This window comes from Rissa tridactyla, chromosome 1, assembly GCF_028500815.1.
Source record: "Rissa tridactyla isolate bRisTri1 chromosome 1, bRisTri1.patW.cur.20221130, whole genome shotgun sequence".
NCBI lineage: Eukaryota > Metazoa > Chordata > Aves > Charadriiformes > Laridae > Rissa > Rissa tridactyla.
The window spans coordinates 86497604-86518948 of NC_071466.1; the positions used below are offsets into that span (position 1 = coordinate 86497604).

Genomic DNA, 21345 nt, shown 5'->3' on the forward strand with positions numbered 1-21345 from the left:
AAATGAATTGGTTGGTCTTGTGTTAAACCTGATCTGGGAGCCCAGCACTCTGAAGCAGCGTAAACTGATGTAAACCTGCCGCGCAACCAGACTCTCCCTTCATCCAGCAGTGGGGGTCGTGCTGTGGGCTGGCCCGTAGCGTCCCCACCCAATTGCAGAAGGGGTGGTGGTCGTGGTGGTGGTAGTTGGGTGGAAGCAGAACAGAAGCAAGAAGCTGCATTTAGGACATCTAGGTCCAGTGCAGCCTGGATATAGGCTGGGGTAGGACTGCACCCTCTGTGTAATCTGAAAAACAGAGGGCCCTTTCTCCCTTTGGGAATGGTGACCGAAACACAAGGAGTGGCCAAGCTCTGGGTGCCCTTTCGGTCATGGGAGGAAAGGTATGTACGGTTTTGACATGAGATGAGGTCAGCCTCCTTTGGTAGGCACTTTCTAGTTTCACTGTGGCTAGAAAGGTACAAAATGGCCCTTGACCCAGGAAAACCCCCCTTCCTTCAGGACAGTGCTTATGGACGTATTCAATTCAGGTGAGAGAAAAGAGTACATTTTTTTCAGCAGAAGCTTTAACTTTTCTGAGGGTCTATCATCTTACTCAGGGTAAGATGGTAGACGTGTAAAACCGATAAGGAAGACAGCTGCAAAGAATGGAAATGAAATAAATACCTGACACGGAAGTGTTTCAGGAGGTGTGGTTTTATATGCTGCTGTTCCAGTATTAATTAATTTTTAAAAAATAATTTTAAAAAATAGTATGCATCCAGCAGCTCAGTGTATTATGGCAGCTTCTTTCAGCTCTAAGAAACAAGAGGACAAGTGACTGTCATGGGGCGGGAGAGGTGCAGCATGTTGCTCTTACAGGTTACTCTAAAGGATCCCAAGGGCCCAAGTTTGTTCCACCCTAATTTTGGCATCCTGCCCTACTGCTGTGCCTGGCGAGCAAAAGACCTACTTCCCGTACATTTGACCAGACTATAATAATTTTATGTTTTTCCTTGGTCTCCTCTTCCTAGATCAAAGAAGGAGCTACTTGGATGGGCGCCATGGTTGATATTTCTCACCACCATGGGTAATGAAAGTGCTGAGGGTTTGTGTTGTCGGCTGGAGGCAGAGCAGAGTGACCCGAGAGGATGGCATGGCCTTTTCCCAGAGTGTAGCATTACAGCCTGGTGTTTGTTTTAAAATATTAATCTAGCTTCAGTTTAGAAAATCTGTTTTTTTTTTATCTAGTGTAGTGTCCTGTTAGAGCTATTAGACCTTTATGATTGCCAAAATAGGGAGTACAAAATGGTCCTGGAAGCTTTCCATGCAGATAATCTGCCTTAAAGTATGATCACGCTAAGCAGAAAGCCATGATTTTTTGAACTGAAAGCCTTATCACTATCTTTGTGGGAGTAACTAGTGCGTGAAAATGCTATCATTTATGGAAAACATGTGATATGGATACTGGATATACTTAAATCTCTTTTACTGGTACTTGTGTGGCCTTTCCACAGTGTTGTCATTGAGATTTGCTTTACATGGCTCAACCTGGTGTGAGTGCCACCAAGTCGCTCAGTAACAAGGTGACCTGTGCGAGGCCCATCCCGCTCCCTCCAGCTCCCTCTGCTTTTACGCAGAGTGTGAAGACTTGATTTTGTTTTCATGCAGCTTATCCAAGCTCTGGGGTGTGCTCCTGGAAATAGGACATTTGTCTGTTTGCCCCTCGGTCCCAGGGTACTGGCTTTCCTTTTGGAAGCAAACCTTCTTTCATTCTAGAAGCAGACTCTCTATGTGGGTTCACTTTCAGAGCTAATGAAGTGATGCCATCGCTTACAGCAAGACCCGATCTGTGTGGGGTGGTCTCCCAGGAAGGCAGGCATTCTGCAATAGCCTAATATTACAAGTCACCTGCTGATACACATAAAAACCTATGAGTATCTCTTAATATTGCCCTCTTCTAGGATAGTGACACTAGAGAAGGCTGAAGCACGCAGCATCTGTCATTAAATTTCTTGTCATTGCCCTGTGGAGAAAAAAAGTGAGGTTGTTTTATAAGTTGTTATGAGTCCTCAAAAATCAACTAACTTTTGTCTAGCAGTTGTGCTCACATACACATGATTTCCTTCTAACAACAGGCCGAAGATGTTCTGCAGCGGCAGGAATTTTATGAATATTTCATGAGTAGCTTAAGTTAGAATTTCCAGGATTAAAAAGATGAAACTGGGTCAAATGCACATGGTGTAAGCATCTAACTTCTTTCATGCTAAATTAACGTATGTTTTATTTTGAAAGCTGAAGAAGCATTTTTGAGGGTGGGATTTTTTGGTGGTTTGGGGTGTTTTTTTTTTTTAATTTGGTCATCTTATGGAAAAATTACTTTTCCCTTTGTGATTTTGTGGGCCAAATCCCAGGAGAGGTGTGGGGCTTCACGGTGCGTGCAACCACTTCAGCAGGTGCTTTTCCAGCAAGACCAGTACCTTTCTGCATAAAGACTACCCTGCTGCTTTCCTGGGTATATCGCTGGGTTTGAAGAATCGGGGAGCGAGGACAGTAAGTGTTGTATCCTCTAGAGCTGAAGTTGAGGCCAATTCTCAATGGAAGCAGCTCTTGCGATAAAGCTTGTGAGCGCCTGCCGGAGCATAGGCCAGCACATACCAAAATGATGAGCCCTGGAGATGGCTATGTACCTTTGGAAGGGCCCAATGAAGCAGATGCAGGGTTTCCTGAAGATAAACGTCTTGCATTGAGCATACATACTTGTCTGCTGTTGCAGCGTGCAGCTGATGGACCTACCTACACCTGTTGGTGTTTGAATTAGATGCTGTTTTCAAATATTGTTACTAGCTGTAATTGCCAAAGCCACTGCCAGTGCTCAGATAAATGACATAATAACCTGAAGTTCAGACTGAAGGGAAGGAAGGTTTCTTGTTGCACTGTTCTCGTCCAAAGATTAGTTGCGCAAAAGATAGAGAATGTAGTGATGACATCATGCTGGTATTGCAGTGGCCTTATAAACAGAACTAATTAAATGCAAGAGAAAGGATCCTAATAACCATGTTTTTTCAAATCTCTTTCACACCTGTAGGTGTGTTAGGGGCTTGCTTGCTTAACCTAAGTTGGGTTTTAATTGTTCTACCTCTCTCCTTGGCATTGTGTGCAGTGATATTAGGCTTCATTTTGATTCAAGAGATGATGATACAAAAGATGTAAAAAAACCCCAATGTGTTATAAGCCTCTCTGGAGCTGTGTATAGTCAATATGACTGTTCTTAATGTTTTCATAGAATCATAGAATAGTTTGGGTTGGAAGAGACCTTCAAAGGTCATCTAGTCCAACACCCCTGCAATGAGCAGGGACATCTTTAACAAGATCAGGTTGCTCAGAGCCTCATCCAACCTGACCTTGAATGTTTCCAGGGATGGGGCATCTACCACCTCTCTGGGCAACCTCTGACAGTGTTTCATCACCCTCAGCGTAAAAAATTTCTGCCTTATATCTAGTCTGAATCTACCCTCTTTTAGTTTAAAGCTGTTACCCCCTGTCCTATTGCCTTCACCCACACATTTTTACTCTCATGTCACTGTCGTCTGTAGTGGTTAATATCTTTTGTCTTTGTATTTTCAACCATGTAGACATTTCTAGACTTGGTGTATAAAATATGTAAATGGCTAAGTTGCAACAGGGCTCGTAATGGTCTTTGTGGCTTTTTAAAATATGCATGGAAATAAAAAGTGTATAAAAGTAATTGCTTGCTTAGCATTGTTGTGGTAAAAGGCATTTCTACATTTAATATTGTTGGGTTTTTTTGCTATACAAATAACCACCAGTGCAAGATGGACTGTCTGATATCTTTGCCAGCATTCAGTGTGACAGGAGCTTGGGGAGGACTTGGGTCCACCTAAGGACTCCCACCAGTCCTGGTTGGTGTCTCTGTGCTAGGCTGGTTCTCCTCACTGCGGCTGCCTTTGGAAGCCATAATCTGTCCTGTAGTCTTGTTCCGTGATGGGTGTGGTGGTGCAACCCCTTCCTCTCTTAGATTACTCGGTGCTTGGCGTGATCTCCCTTCCACCTGGCCCACATAGCAACCTAAAGTAAGTCAGATGAGAATTGCAAAGGGCAATGGACCAGAACGTTATGGCAACCCCTTAATGCACCTAGCTCCTGTGTCCCCTATTGCTTGGGAACAGTATCGATAATTGATCACCCCCTGGCAATATGTGGGTTGTGGCCTAAAGAGGGAAGGGTGATACCAGAACTTCAAGATCTAGCAAGTTCTAGGCCTGCGCAACTGGTGAAAAGTACCAGAATATCCCATTGTCCAAGTTGGGCCTGAGTGGTAAAGTACCTGACAAAAGCCAATTACCTTGTATCCTATAAGTAGTGACCCTAGCGAGACCCTTTGAGCTCTCCTAGATCGCAGCAGACTCTGACCAGCATCTCCCCTGAGCTGGGACGCTGCTCAGGCAAACACCTCAAGGGTAAAAGGGCTGGGGCGAGTCAACCTTCTCGAGGGTCAGTCATCGCCCGTTGAGGAACGCCCATGCATTGTATTTACTCTAAACTCAAGAAAAGGGAAATTTTAACTATAGGCTAGCCTCTCTTTCATCCACCTCTCTATCTATCTGTCTATGTGTTTGAATATGCACATTAACCTTTACGAGTGTGGGTGTCTATATATTTTACTGGATCCAAATACTTCTGCCTGTTTGTGTGTGTGTAAGGAGTCGAAAGGGGCACCTGTTGGCTCGCTGGAGTCGCCCGCTGCGAAGGGACCTTGGTCTTAGCAGTTAAAGACTCAGGTGGTGCGTGTGCGTGGCTCCTTGAATGGTGTGTGTTTGTGTGTTTTGTATTTATACATATATATATCTTGATTTAGGATATCTTGTAGTGTGAATCTTGTAATTTTCAAATCTGTAATTAAGTCTCTGTTTAATTATTTTATTGAATCACTTTGTAAATCCTTAAATTGATTAATGATTAAGTGCTGCTAAAGTTCAACCTCTTGATCTACCTCAAACTGTTAATAAATTTTGAACTGCTGCTAAATCATAACTGTGTTGAATATTCGCATCCATGACAATGGGGTTTAGGTATTTTAAGGAATCTGAGAAATACAGTGGCTGGACCTACATGATTGTTACCCTCCCTTTGTGCTGGCTCAAATTAAAAGCTGAAATTGCATTATGTTAAAGGGGCCTGAACTGACCCATTAGGGTTTGTCTTCCTTCCCTTATTTCTCTTCCTCCCTCTGGAATACCTCCAATGAGTAATAACATGCACTTACAAAAGCTAAAGCCAAAGAAGCTGATTTCTTTTTGGTTCATTTAGGCTTTTGTCCTATTGATTCCATGGCAGATGTTTTCTTTTTAAGGCTGCACTCTGTCACATACTGTGTTTTATCTGGAGTGAACACTAATGTCTACATTGGACGCTAGAGCATCACTTTTAAAAAAAGCAATAATGTTAATGATAAAGAGTGAAGTCCCAAGGACAGTAGACCCTGTTTCTGGGGTTCTTCAACTAGAATTGAATTGCTTTAGTTACAGCTTTTGTGGTGACTGGCTTCCATCGCTGCTTTTTGTCATAACATTGTGGGGTTTTACAGCAATTAAATCATTGCTCATTCACTACTCATGAAGTTATTTCAAACAGGGTTTGCTCAATAAAGATCAAGTTTTGTTTCTGTTATTAAAATGTGGAATACTGCCTCTTCACTAGGAATTATCATGGAAATTAATTCTGGTTTTATTTGGAATTAAATTAATGTGGTTTTCTTTGTTGTTTTTGTTTTTTCTTCTTCTTCTCCCTGTTCAGCTGTGAGGTCTGGTTGGCTGCCCCCACCACCACCTGCATTGCCCCCTCGACCTTCTGTGTCTCAGGTATGGACAAAGGTTTAACACTTTCCTGTGTATTATTCGCTTATTTACGTTACTATTGCAGTGGTTAGCACGAGCTGTCTTGGCAGTTGTTCTTGCTTTCAAGTTAATGCAAATCTGCAGTTTGCTTTGCAGTTCCATACATGTCCTTCTTCATTGGTCTGTCTAGCCGGTGTGTTGCAATGTCAAATTACAGACTAATTAATTCTCTTTGTACTGGAGCTGACATGCACCCACTAGATAAAACTGTAAATTAAAGGCTAGTAAGGCTAGTCTACTAATAAAGAGTTTGATGCTTGAAAGGCAAAGACTTGATACCTGCTATTTGCTTCTCAATCTTCAAATGCTTAGAGGGCATTTACTATGGGAGCTATGACATGAAAGACTATATTTCACCCATGGGTCTGAAAAATAATGCTAAAGGGAAGCAGATGCCATGTCAGTTATGTTGTTAAGTTTCAAACCATTATCAGTGTGCTTTTGTTTTGCTTTCTGGATTGTTTTTTGTTTGTTTTTAGAGCATCACACAGCCACAGAACAATGCAGATTGGCTAAACCATGCCTAACTGCATCCAGATACTTCTTCATGTTTTAGGAAATGATGGAGGGTCAACGTCTTGTTCTTTTTATGTTGTTGGCTCTGTTAAGTCTCAGACAGCAGTATGCCTCATCTATTACTCCTTTAGGTGAGGTGTATAATAGAAAACAAGTCCACAGGGGAGTTAACAGCCCATTACATATAAAAACTTGGTGGGGCACCTTCATTGGGCCAGAAACAGCCCTCACTTGAGTTTTGGATCTACTCTTACGAGTCTGCTGTTGAACGCCTCCTGCTGTACAGTGCTTACAATAGAAATAAAAGGCTTGTGGATGCCCCCAGCTCCACCAGCAGCTTGTTGCTCTCTTCCTCTCCCCAGCCCATTTTAGCAGTTGAGTGCAGCTAGCTTCTACCTTGAGGGCTGTAGAGAGTTCTGGTTTCAGCTTGTGTGCTTCCTCCCAGTCACTATGGCATTAGCTGCCCTGCTAACACCACATGCTCCTTAGTGCATCCATTGTGTTCCTGCTTTGTCCAACACTCCTCGGAGAACAGTGTTTCCCCCTGGTTTCCCCCGATCCAGCGGCACGGCTCCCTGCTGCGGCTGCAATCCATGCCAGCCTCTGCTCGGACTTAGAATCATAGAATCATTTAGGTTAGGAGAGACCTTTAAGACCATCAAGTCTAACTGTTAACCGAGCACTGCTGAGTTACCACTAAACTGTGTCCCTCAACACTACATCTACACATCTTTTAAATACCTCCAGGGATAGTGACTTAACTGCTTCTCTGGGCAGCCTGTTCCAAGGCTTGATAACCCTTTCAGTGAAGAAATTTTTCCTATTATCCAATCTAGATCTCCCCTGGTACAACTTGAAGTTATTTTCTCTTGTCCTATCGTTTGTTACTTGGGAGAAGAGATCGACCTCCACCTCTCTACACCCTCCTTACAGGTATTTGTAGAGAGCAATTCTCTTTTCCAGACTAAACAACCCCAGCTCCCTCAGCTGCTCCTCATAGGACTTGTCCTCTAGACCCTTCATCAGCTTCGTTGCCCTTCTCTGGACCTGCTCCAGCACCTCAATGTCTTTCTTGTATTGGGGGGCCCAAAACTGGACACAGTACTCAAGGTGGGGCCTCACCAGTGCCGAGTAGAGGGGGACGATCACTTCCCTAGTCCTGCTGGCCACACTATTCCTGATACAGGCCAGGATGCTGTGTCTGCCTTGGCCACCTGGGCACACTGCTGGCTCATATTCAGACAGCTGTTGACCAACACCCCCAGGTCCATTTCCGATGGGCAACTTTCCAGCCACTCTTCCCGAAGCTTGTAGTGTTGCATGGGTTTGTTGTGACCCAAGTGCAGGACCTGGCACTTGGCCTTGTTCAGCCTCATACCGTTGGCCTTGGCCCACTGATCCAGCCTGTCCAGATCCCTCTGCAGAGCCTTCCTACCCTCAAGCAGACTTACCACAGTGCCGGCTCCATGCACTGCGAGCACTCTCACTGACACCAGGAAAAGCAGTAAATATAACAAATCCAGTTCTAAGGTAAAAAACCCATCGTTTTTAAGCAAGGTTCTGCTAATTGTTCATTTTCTTGTCCTGTCATAGATTTGCATTTCCTTAGCAGGGCAGTGAAGAGAGATGTTAATTTATATATGTGTGTCCAGCAGCTTCCTTACCACATCTCAAATACTGAGCCAGCTGCTCATCCTACACTGGGCCATGCAGAATATAGGACCTTTCTAAAATGATAAATGCAAAAAGATTCTCGTGAAATTCTTGATCCAATCCTCTCCAATTTAAAAGTTTGGTTTCTGAAAGAAAGAAAAAAAGTGGCTTCTGTGTTTACTCAGTAATTAATGTATAGCTGATGCCTTGCTTACGGGCATCACTTGCATTTACTTAATTTATTTCTTATTATTTTAAAAGATATTTAATCAAATACCTCATCAAAATATTCTTGTTCTGATGTCTAGCAAAAATGTACGTAAGAACAATTCTTGCAAACATAATAAACTTCACGCTCATCACATTCTGTTTTTTTTTCTCCAAGCGTGCCTTTCTGTGATAGAGGTAACAGACAGTAGGGAAGTGTGTGTAGTGGGGTCATAATTCAGCTGAGGTGACCCTTAGGAATAGCATGTAAGCAATAGTAAGCATATGGATTACATTAGTCCAATGGGGCCCTTAATTTAAAGAGCATGAAGAAGTTGGAAGGATCTGCTTTCAAAACCAAGGCAGGGTTAAGAACTGAAGAAAAGACATGATGCTGAAATGACACATTCAGCTTTTTCCTGCTTCAGGATTTACCAAACTCTTCTTAAATTTCTGTTTTAACTTATTTTTCAACGATGTTATTGAAAATCCTTTTTTCTTGCCATAACATTTTGCTATATGCCTGCAGTTAAGCACTGTGAATGACAAATGCGGCTTGGAAATGAAGCGAGCCCCACATATTTCAGGTGGCTGTGCACCATGTAAATATGCTCCTGGTGTGATTATTTTGGCTCAGATTTGGAAATCAGTTGATGGAGGAGGAGTGGGAAATAATTTTGTCTGAGGACTACAGTTTTCTATGGATGGCTGCGAAGCAACCTGGACCAGTTGGCTCTTTAGAGTGAGACTAAAGGGCTCATGGGATGTAAAGGCCAACATGCGTAGAAGAGGGGTATCAAGGGGTAGGTATTACATTTCAGAGGAGCAGAAGTCCTTCTGTGAGCTTAATCAATAGCAATATAGAAATGTCATCTTGACTTTGGTCCTGGGTTGCTTTTGTTTTTAGTAGGATTCGTTCCAACCTTTAGGAAAACGTTATTTTTCCTGTCAGAACCTCCAAGGTAACCAAGCTCAGTGAGTTACTGAGTTCAGTAATTCAGAGTGTGCCAAACGTCTCTAATCATATCACAAACTTACTAAATTATGTCCACATCCAACTCTGCCTCCACAGTGCTGTCTACTGAATAATGAGGGAGAAGGACCATATCCCTGGGTGAGTGTAGCACAAGGTAAAGCTTAGAGTTAATACTGCTGTGGCCTTGACTCCAGAGCTCAGTGGAAGCACAGGCTTATTGTGAGAGGCTCTAGTCTTGGGATCCTGTGGGGACTTGGCCAGTTTATGGGCAAATAGGAGCAGGGCTGACTTCTCTGCCCTGGGTTGCTGCTGCCAGCCCACACCGTTCCACACCTCTGATGGGTGGACACCTTTACAGGTGCTGCATCTCCTCTTACCTTTACAACGGCTTTTATGGCTGGTGGATTAACTTTGCGTTTCTTTCTTCTTGATGGCCTCTAAAAGACTATGGTAGCTCCATCTCCTTGGGGTTTTTCTCCATTGCCAAAGTCAGCATTGTATTGACTTTGTATCAGTCCACGAACTGTACCCAGGTTTTCCTCAGAGCTTTCACTAGACGTTTCTCTGATGCAGTGGTGATTTCATCTGAGGTCCCTGTGGTCACTGAAAATAAATTTAATAAAGATGGACAAAAGGCAAGTTTACATGATTTGGATATCCACGTTATCTCCAATTTATGATCTTTTAACCCAGATTCCAACTCGTATCTCTCTACGCTGCAAGCCATTTTGAATTGATGTTTCCAGTAAGACTCAGTGAAATGCAGCATGAAATGCTTTATTAGGATCCTCAATTCATGTTGCTTTCCTATTAAAAAAAGAAAGTAATTCAAGTTTTGCCTAAAGTCTATAAAGGGCACTTGGAAAGATTGTGTATAGAATCAGGCTTATATAAAAGCTAGAGTTTTGTTTTGAATAATATGTTATTTTGAAGTGTTTTCCTTTTAATACTGTATAGATGCCTGTGTGTAACTTCACTGACACCTTCTGTAATCCCTAGTAGCACGTCTCACACTTAGCAAGTCTGCAGTAGCTGCTTGGATTTAAGGATGATTTTATCTATATCAATTTCCCTATTTCTTTGGACCATAAATATTTAATATGCTGCAAGCTATTGTACAGACTTAGGACACTGGCAATGCCATACCTCTCTTGCTCACTTCTCATTACATGCTATAGTTATGGCTTTTCCACTCTTTTTTCACATTTTGGGGGGTTTTAAGGTTTTTTAAGTTTTTAGGGGGTTTTGTGTCATCTCCATTGTCATTCCCCTACCCCGAGTGCCAGTATATAGAACAGATAACCTGTAGCTTGTTGAAATACCTACCATGGTTTTTTCTGGGCTTGTAGAGGACTGGATTCAGTGGCTCAAGTAATTTTTCCTGATCCTGTCTTCCTAACTTAATGGTAAACTTAATTCATCAAGGAGAAATGGCATAAAGGTGGCCCCAAAACTTTTGTGCGGACCCAGAGCTGTACATAGAAAATTTGTGTAGCTTGGAGGCAGTAAGAGTCACCATAGGAAGGCTGTGTCTGATGTAGCTGATATGTAGTGATGCAGATTCCTGTTGGGATGAATGCTCTTGAAAAACACTCCATTGGAACCAAACATGTGTATGCACATCTCGTATAAGCCTCTGTTGTTATTTTTTTTTTTCATGGAAAGCAAAATAATACTTTATTACTGTTGGCTTTTAAGCCTACGGAAGTCATTTACCACAGCTGCTTACTGTGGGAGATTTAGTAACATATTTATGCTAATAGGAATTACGGATGAGCACTGAAGAACAAATATAACTTTAGGATTTTATCCAACGTCATCTCGCTATCTGCAACATTGCCCAATTAGATCAACATTCCTGTATTTAAATTACTCTATTTCTGTACCTTCCTGTCCAGTAATGAAGGCATATCTTCCATCCTGCCTGTGCTGTATAAGGGAATTTGAAGACAGTGGGACTGCAAGAAAACCCTGTGTATCTTGGCTGAAAAAACCTGATGTTCCTAGTCTCTTTTCCCAGAGTCTGAATTTTAAGCCTGTTGGTTTTGTAAATTCACACTGGTTTGTGCTGGACTTTTATTGCTGGAGACCTTGGGTCCTGGTTTCCCGCAGGCTCCATGCTAGCAGTTTTGACAGGCACTGAAAAAATTATAGGCGAAGGCAAAGTGTGTACACAAGTGGAGTGGGTAGGCAGCTGTTAATATTATCAAATTGAAATATCCTGAGTACATTGCAGCTCTGAAGATTAAAATCTCACCGGGTTACATGAGCTCAGAATTACGTTGTCGCTTTAGTGGCCATAATTATTGATTTGATGAAATCATGGAAACAAAGTGCTGTGGGGGATGAAGGGTGGGTCCCCCTGCCCAGTCACAGGCACCTGGTGCTGTTGGAAAGCGAAGATATTATTCTTTTTAACATATCGAATGTTCCGCTCTGCAAATGTTACTCGATACTTCGTAATTCCTTGAAGCTTTTTGGCCATTCATCATCCAGAATTGCAAGTGAAAACTGGGACCCGGTTCAAGAAGTTGTCTCTAGTAACATGCCTCCATGTTCTGCTGAATCCACGGGGAGCCACGAGCATGGGGTACGCTTAGGCTGGGTCCCTAACCATCAATTATGTGTGCCCACGCTGATCTGCCCACCACGAAGCCAAGAGGTGGGGATGGGCTCCCGTCCATCCTGCTGAGACACCTCAGCCTCCTGAGTGGGATATCCATGTGCAGGGTCCGTGCTGGGAGCTGGTCCAGGTGTCTCCCCCATGGCCAATGTCTTTGGGTAAAGCCAAGGTTCATGGAGGATGAAGTGGGGTTTGCTTATCTCCGTCACAGAGTTGTTTGGAGGAAATGTTCAGCCAACTGAGGCACCTCCTTACTCTGTAAAATTATGTGAGGAATGCCAAGTGTTGGCAGGACACCTGGAGCTTTATGGGAAGGAGCTTTTTTTGTTATAGAAATTAAAAAAAAAAATAATTAGCGGCATGCTATTTGTATACACGATGGTATTCTCCCAGACAACCATTTTATATTAAACCAAAGGAATACCTTTTTTAGCTTGCATCTACAACCACTGTGCAAGAAGAAGGTGGATTTTTGATCATCTCCACAGTTTTGGCTGCAGAGTAACATATGTTGTATAATCAGTGCAATAGGTACTGAAGAAGCCTGTAACTGTAATAAAACTGAAAGTCTTCCGTAACATGAAAGATTTTGCCATCTGCCACTTTAATATAATACCAAGTGGATTATCTTCCTCTCATGAAAATTATATATTAAATCTAAAACGGCCAGACAAAATAAATTACGTTTTAAGAAGTGGTGGAAAGTAGCACAGTTAAAATTGAATTTGGGGGGTAGCTGATGGATGCCATAAAATCCTTTCTAAAGAGGTTTCTGGGAGGGTGGAGGAAGGGCGAGTATCTTAATTAAAATGTATTGTAATAAGTTTTGAATTTGGCTTCACGTTTATCGTAAAAACAACAACAAAAAAAGCTGAGAATCCAGTGCCTATATCTCTAGTGGAATGCACATACTCCTTTCTAGCTTACGTTAATCTGGTTTTGTGAAAGTGGAGTATTAAAACAGATTGTTAATGCTTCCATCTGGGTCCTATTCTTTCCTTGCGAATGGGCTGAACATTGCAGCAATTTGTTTGTATTTACTGCTTTTTTCCTCAACCTTATCACCAGCCCTCAGATAGCTCTGGGAAAGAAAAAGCTTATCAAAACTTCAGGGCTGCACAGCGCTGAGAAAGCAGGCAGCACGCTAAGACCCTGGCAGCTTGTTGCATTTGCATCCCTACGGGTTTTCTTTCTGCCTTATCGTTTTCAGTTTCTGTAACAAGCAATAAAAAGAATTGATGATTCAGTGTGGGATGCACAAGACTCGCAGAAACTGGAATTGAGACATCTTGACTTCTTAGAAGCTGGCATTGAGGGCAAAAATATGAATGTTTAGAAAGGAGCAAAATGCCTCTTAAATGAACTTGCGTAGAGATGATAGAAGATTGCAATGGGCGCATACTGAGCATTAAGCATATTTAGTATCCTACATTTTCTTACAGATAAGCTCTTCTCAATGCTTTTTTTGCAAAGCTAAGCAGTGGCACTGTATAGGTAATGATTATGGGCTATTCCAGTGAATGCACAGAGATAATTTCATTTCTGTGAGTAGTGCCATTGACTGCAGTGGGAGTATTTCCATGTGTAAAGTTAGCCTGGAGCATAAGTGTGGGCGAGATTGAATTGTGGGAAAGACTGGATATATACTTCACCTCTTGCAAAAAGGCTCCCAGGTAACAGAAATATGAAAGCTCTGCGTAGACCTTCTGTTCTGCAAGATCAGTTATGGATTGTCTTGAAAAGTGGGTGTGAAATCTACATATAATCCAGCATTGCAAAGCAAAAGAACTGGAAATGTAAGCGAAGAACCAGTTGTTAGGGTAATACGTTCTCTTATAGTTATGAAAATCTTTCATCTGAGGCTTTCAAAGCACTTTGTGCTTAAGTGAGCGTTACATATTCTTTTAGAAAGGTACTGTTGAGTATCGTCACATGGAGCAGTGAGGAGATTATGAATGGCTGGTCAAGGATCATGCGATGAAATAATGAGCATTTGCGATTCCTAATGCTCTCCTTAACGATAAGGAATTATCTGTCCTAATGCTAAGTATTGGCTGTAGGCCACAGATCTCTGGCCATGGCCATTGTACAGAAACTTTGTTGGCCAGTTTTGTCTGGTGCCTGGAAGAATGAGGAGGGTATGACTAGTCCTATAAAAATACAAGACTGCGCTGCGGAAAAAGGCGATACTGCCGGATGATAACTGGACCTTGGTCTTGGCAAAGAGAAGCTCTTCAGGAGATTTGGAATAGGACACTGTCCTGCTCTTTTCTGTGGTCACTTACTCTGCTTCCCAAAATCAAGGTGCGCTTAGGCCTGGTCTGCAAACTCTCCTTTGCACTGCTGGCAGCACACATGAGCAGGATGTGGACCCAGCCATACCGGTGCAGCAGCGCTTCGGATGTCAGTAGCTTACTCCATTCTGTGGACATGAATGAGGTGCACTTTTAAGTCCTTCTACACTACTGTAACTGAATTTTCCTTTGGAAGACCGTATTGCATAATGTGTAACCTCTCAGTTTTATAAACCAGTGCTGAAGAATTTTAAACCCTAATATAATGGTGAGAAGTTTTCAAGATGTGGGAAAACTTTAAGACATTTATTGCTGTGATGGAGGGAGGCAGTTTATTGCTGTGTTTCTGAATGAGAACTGCGTTGCCCAAAGACTATACTAAGCACAGTATAAAAACAATGAAGAACTAAAGGGAACCCACCTCAGCCACTCCTGATGGATCACCTTTTCCTGACACTCCACTATAGGAGTTTGGGCTGGAGAATCCTGGAGCCGGTCCCACCCTGCCCGTGACCAGAAGGCTACAGGGACTAGCTTTTACCCCACATCCAAATCAGCAAAGGGAAGGAAATCTGTAAAGAATTCCTCTGCCAAAAGAAAAAGCAGGAGTTATTTTTTTCCTTTAAAATCCATGTGGGGACAGTGTGGGGAGACATCAGCTTGCAAATGTATTCGTAAAGCCTGTCAGGCCTTGCCTAGAGGACTTTGTTGGGTTAGCCGAATCAGCAAACCTTCTTTGCATTGATGCGCGTTGCAGTTAAACAAAAGATTTTTGCCTGGGTTAAACGCTGTCAGGCCCTGAACAAAATCCCCTGCAACAGCATACCGATTTTTTTACGCTCGGGCACTTGTGTCAGAGGCACATCGCTCTGAGGAATGGAGATCTTTCGTAGAGGAGGACCTGCAGCTCTGCTGCGGGATCATTAATGTGTGGACCTGGCTTCTGCGTGAGAGCGAAAGGAGATTCTCCAATGCACGGAGGCTTACCGTGCCCAGCCCGGCTGTCTGCCCACCCTGGGGGGCACGCTCATTCTGCAGGCTCTGAATAATGCAAACAGCTATTTTTTGGTATTCTCCTCTAATGAAAACACTCAGAAATGACCTGTCCCACATGCCACTAGGTGGCACTTTAGGGACATGGCAGTCGCTTGGTTTTATTCATTATGCATGAGCTGCATCACCAGAACTAGAGCTTTTTTTTTCCTCCTTTTTTTGGTCAAATGTAACTATTTATTTATTTTTACCCCCTGCCTGCTCCAGCCAGTCCCTGCCCTGCTGGCTGCTGAGCTTTGCCATCCTCACGTCCAGACAGCAGTGAGGAGCGGCCAGCCCAGTGGCCCAACCTCAGCCAGCAGGTACCACAGCCCTGCAGCACAGCGGTTGCCACAGCTGTTGGGCTGACAGCCACATCACAGCACTCGGCTAGTAAAAAATGTGTCTTGCATCAGGAGGAACTGTGATACCGAACCGTTGGAAATTTTGAAATCGTAGCCTTTTTGGCATCAGCAATCCGATTTGTATTTGTTTCCACTAGAACGCAAAGTTTAGTCTTTTTTCCCTTTTCAGTTCCCTTCAGTTTAAAATAGTATTCTCCTGCAATGAGACCATTAAAAATAAAATAAAATGGGGGTTTCAGCAAAAGTTTGGGGTTTCCCCCTCCCTCCCCGGCCCCTTTCTCCAGGTCCTTTATCTTACTGTGATTTCAATTTTTCTGCTTATTTGCAATTGACACTGTAGAGCGCCAGTCTATTTAGTTACTTCTACACTGTTTGAACACATTGGTTCTCGAAAAGCTGCATTTTGCAGTACATAAACAACATGGGGTTGGCCTCTTGTTTTTCATTCTGTGGAATGAGTTACTGTATTCTTGCTTTTGACACAAGGTTTAACGTAGACTCCAGCAAAAGTGTGAGCACCAGAAACTGCCTGCCTGGCCTGGTAAGGGGGTATCCAGTGCTCCCTGTCCAAGAAGGTCATGAAGACCTGGCTCCTTTGTACCTCTGCCATTGCTCAGTGTTATTGCAGCAAAGCTGTAGTTTATACTATACGTATTACGTGGCTCTCTGAAAGACTGTGTTTGCTCTTGCTGTCCCTAAATGAATGATTTGTCAAAAAGTGATGTGATTCGGTCCCAAATTTATTGCGTGGCTCGGCTGGGTATTTGAACTTTGCTAACCCCGACTCACTCATGAAGGCCTCGTGGACTTCGCCAGGCTACTGTTACCTGTGCTTAGAGCCTTCATTTCTTTCAAATGTATAAAAAGTGGTTGTAGAAATCAGGGAGGTTAAGGGCCATTCAGCTTGCTGATAAAGGAATGCTCTGTCGCATTAAAGGCAGTTTTAAAGGTCTTTGATTTTTGTAGGCAGAAAAAAAGATCGCTCTTTTCATTTCACTCTCCTGTTTGTAACCAGAAATCTACCATTATAGAAGCAGCTTTTCAATCCATGAAAAGCTTTCCAGAACTGAAGTGTTAGTATCAAATAGTTATTAAAATCCAAATATTTAAGATATTAATATTCAAATAATACTGGAAAAATACAGGGTGGGTTTGTTTTGTGTTTTTTTTTTCTTAACCATCAGATAGCACTACAGATATCGCACACTTAGAAGTGGGGGGGGGGGGAGAAGCCTTGTCAGCCAAGATACCTTTTCCTCCTCTCCAGAGGCATTTCACATGCGTTTTAAAAAAAGATGACAAATCTCCCTCCTCTGTGCACGTGTTCGACACCGTACAGTTGGAGAACAGCAGTAACCTGACAGAAGCGCGTTTCCCCTGCAGCTTTCTGTACAGCTCTTATTTTGTGCGTTATGAAAGAAATGGAAGGGGTAGGGAAAAGTCCCTCCTTTCTTTTTAAATGCAGCAAATTCTGTGCTTTCTGTCATTTTTATTTAACTTACAGTTAAGCACTGGGAAACTTGTGGCTGCTGCAGAGCTTGTTGGGCCTATGCAGAAACCTCTTGGCAGCAGCGAATTAGGTTCTTCAGTGTGCATCAGGTTGTGGTTATTATTATTTTTATGGCTAAAATCCTGTCTCCTCTAAAGTTTGAGCTTTGCCTTGAGCTTGGTTTTAAATGCAAGCTTTCACCTGTGTAGAAAGGAGCAGTTTTTGTGAGGAGGGAGCGGGATGGGGCCTGGGGGTTGTTGTCAGCCTGGCTCCCGCTTGGCAGAAGCTGGGCAAGAGAAGAGTCTGCCCAGTGCCAAGTGCCCTCGGCCTCCCCGCTCCTGCCTGCCTTCCCCAGCTTGCAGAGCCAGCCCGTACCTTCTGGACAGAAAACAGCCCCACCGTGTTTATACCACATTTATACCATGTTTATTCCATGTTTGCCGCAGCGTGCCCGGGGACAGGCAGCTCCAAGTCCTGCCGCCCTCCTGTAGCTGATGTGCTGCGCTTCACCTTGTGCCGGTGAAGCAAATTGAAAGATGCTGGAAGATTTCAGGAGAGGCGAAGCGAGGGATTAACTCCCTCTGTGTTTTAACTTGCTGCTCGGTCAGATATGCTGGGGGCAGGGTGTTTCGTTTTGCCCAAGTGTGGACCTGTGTGATGAGCATTCGGCTCGGTTTCGGTTTGAAACGTGAGAAGGGAGGAGGGAAGAAGATTTATTTGGCTTCTTTTATGACTTATGTTTTCAGTAACTTCACTGGGATTTTTGATATCATTCAGACTTTTTCACTCCAGTCTTGCAAACTTCAGAGAGACAGGCTTACTCTGATGAATTTTCATCAGTTTCAGGAAATGATAAGGTGACGGGGCGCAACCAAGATCTTTCTGGCTTTTATCCACCTCCCCCAAGAGTAGCTCTAGAAGGAACTCTGGCTACTAGGTCATTTACATTCAGAGACATGGTTCCTAACGCTTCACAGAAAAACTTTTCTCTTGTTTTCCTAGCACAACTATGTGCAAGAAAACGGTTTAATTAAACATCTGCAAAAGACATACGTCATCCATTCAGCTGTCACCCTGGATCTCTGTTTCCCCTACTGTTGAATTGTTAAAGTAACTTTTCTTTTGTGTATAATGTTTCCTTTCCTTGACTTTATTGTATGTGGCTGCTAGTCGTTTTCTGGGTGTAGCAATGATTGATTTGTTGTTGCAGACAGAGCAAGTATCTGAGGTTGAATTACATCCTCAGATGAATAGACCCCCATCGCAGGCAGAAGAAAACAGTTCAGCAAAAAAGGTGAGACCTGCACTTGCTGTACCATTGTGGAGTGATTTGCCTTCATCAACGAACGTGGTTGTTTTAAGTTTTAAAGCAATTAAATGGCGGGCTAAGGTTACGTTTTCACATGTTTACCTTCTCTGGAGGTCAAGACGCTAGAGAGAACCGGGTTCACTTGTGACATCAGCTCAGATAAATCATTAAGAAAGCTCTTAGTACATACACATCAATGCACGTGCTTTAAGAGAGGCAGCTTGCCATTTGTTTCAAATCAATGGGGGCTTGTGGAGCCTTAGGGAAGACAAAAAAGAGTTTGATTGTACTTGACCCCTGTCCCCCTGTAATTCTTCCAAATTGTGACGCACTTCTTCCAGTTATTGAGGATTCAGTTTTGATGTAACCACACCTGTTTGCTAGAGGTCAAAATCTGCTACTAAATGTACATAGGCTGGGAGCGATTTGCTCAAGATGTGCAGTTTCTTATATGTTTTTGCATGAACATATCATTTGCGTAAACTAACCACTGACATTGCAATGGCACTCTTCACAGGGCCTTGCTTAGGATGGAATGGCCTTAGCAATGGCTGTGAGCCTTTATCTGCTCCTGGTCATAGAATCATAGAATTGTAGAATCATAGAATCTTCATGGTTGGAAGGGACCTTTGAGATCATTAAGTCCAACCATACACACACAAAAAAATAAAATAAAATTAAAAAAAAACAAAAAACAAAAACCCAACCCCTATAATCTCTGCCACTAGAGCCTGCCCTGAAGTGCCAAATCTAGATGTTTCTTAAATACCTCTAGGGATGGTGACTCAGCCACCTCCCTGGGCAGGCCGTTCCAGTGCCTGACCACTCTTTCAGGAAAGTAATTCTTCCTAATGTCTAATCTAAACCTCCCCTGCTGCAGCTTCAGACCATTTCCTCTGGTCGTGTCATTATCCACCTGGGAGAAGAGGCCAACACCCACCTCTCTCCAACCTCCTTTCAGGTAGTTGTAGAGGGCAAGGTGCTGGGGTCTCCCCTCAGCCTCCTCTTCTCCAAGCTAAACGTGCCCAGCTCCCTCAGCCTCTCCTCATATGACTTGCTCCCACTGCCATCTTCCACTGGGCAGGAGAGGTTTTTGATAGGGATCAAATGGAAGGTCCTCCCCACTCTGGCCTCTCCTGCACCTGGGGAGCACCTACAAGACCGTTGTTCACCCAAACAAGAACTGTTGGCAGGAGCTGTACCTAGTGCGTACCTTGCCCAGGGAGCATCATCACACTTATTAACCTAACTGGGGGCACAGACAAATGTCCAGTGTTATTTCCTATATGCAATAGGGCTTTCAGGGCCACGTCCACTTACACTCACCGCATGCAGCTACTAACCTAGCCGTGCTTCTTCCTTGCTCTGCTTTGCAGCCCTGCTGGGGAAATGAAATCCTTGTGGTCCACCTACTTCATGCTCGCCCTCATCACACCTGGCTCCCTAAAATACAGAGAAGCCCCAGGCTGTGGGGTGCGGGAAGGAGGTTGTTGGCGCAGTGCTGGCCCTCACCTTCCAAAGGACAAGCCAAAGAGCCCCTTGGAGGACTCTGCTTTTAGGTGTTGGATCGTTTCTTCCAGTATTGCGTTTGAAGTGGAAGAGGGATTTATCCTATGGATTTGGTAGGTTTTGGGCAGTTCAGGGTAGACTGGGATTGTGCATTTGGCATCCCAGCAGTTTATAGTTGTAGAAGGCATCCGCAAGTTCCTCACGTGCTGTACATCGTGTGTTTGCAGGGAGCTGTGCGTATGCACGGGATTTCAGAGCACAGTATTATCTGAGATCTGTGCAGTGCTGATGTGCTGACGTCCTTATCAAAAGATCTCACAGTATTTTTAGATCTTTTTTTTTCAGTAATGGCAGAACTCTTTTTTTTAATGTTGAAACCTCTTGTTCCCTTATAGTTCTAATTCCTCTAATAACTGTAATCCCTCTAATACTAATTATTGGTGGTCTTATGTTGGTTTCATTCTGTATCACTGTTAGTTGTCTCTTCTGCTGAGTCAGGCTGCTTACCACTATGGTTTTTGGTTTTTTCGTATGATTGCTAGGTCATTAAATGCTTCCTCATTCATTTATTTTTTTCTTATTTTATTAGCATTTGGCCAAAACACAGTAAGGAAGATAGTAAGATAGTAAGGAAGATAGTCTGGCCCAGTAAAATTTGGTCTCTGGTCTTGACTGTGACACTAAATGTATAACCTTTGTCAAGTGGCTTCATCTTTTTGGGTCTTAGCTTTCTCATTCATGAAATGGGGCAGTAATAGCTATATCCCTTGCAGAAGAGATCTAATAATAAAATACACTGAAAAGGATATGTTTGTGTTTTAGATTTAAAACAGCTTTAAGTCATTAAAACTAGTTCTCATTGCAAAAGAAAGGATATCTTAATTTAAAATAATGAAAACACTTACCATTAAAGGCATAAAAATACAAGACTTTTTGTTTTACCTACAAACCAGACTTAGCTTTCTGATGTAACTTATCAAGAAAAGTAACTGTCCTTCTACACATCCAACATCTTAATTTTGCATGGATAATTTTATACATGTGTCTTTCTAAGCTATTTTCAGTGTTGTTTCATGTAAGAGAGGAGGGGAGGAGAAGGGAGAGACTCCATGCCAGATGGGGTGGGGTAGTAAGTTGGGACGCAAATGATTGATTATTGATTTTTGCCAACTAAGCATAATTAAAAATAAATCTTGTTTTAGTTCTGGTGCTTTTGGGTCAACTGGGGGCTAGTATTTGTATTTATACTCCTCCCTCCACGCCCCCAAATGCACACAGAGCTATGCAATCCAGTTCTGAAGAGCCTGTCATCCAGATGAAGACAAAACACCAGTATAATCATTTCATTCATTAAGGGGTTGCAGGAGTTATTGTTCCTTTTTCAAAGTCAGAAACCTGAGAGGCTATTACCAAATTTGAATTAAGCTCTGTACCTCTTTAAATTATGAAATCTTAGGCCAGCTGTCAGCAATTTCTGT

At 43.0% G+C, this 21345-nt stretch overlaps 1 protein-coding gene across 3 annotated transcripts in view; it reads left to right on the forward strand.

Moving 5' to 3' along the window:
- Positions 1–21345, forward strand: part of REPS2 (RALBP1 associated Eps domain containing 2) — a 107673-nt gene that overhangs the window by 77373 nt on the left and 8955 nt on the right. For 2 of the 3 annotated variants that reach the window (XM_054211217.1, XM_054211223.1), the window contains exon 14: positions 5794–5858. In XM_054211217.1, coding sequence (XP_054067192.1) covers positions 5794–5858 — 65 coding nt within the window. Of the gene's footprint in view, positions 1–5793; positions 5859–18259; positions 18344–21345 lie in introns of all 3 variants that reach the window. The other variant, XM_054211208.1, reaches the window with a different exon arrangement.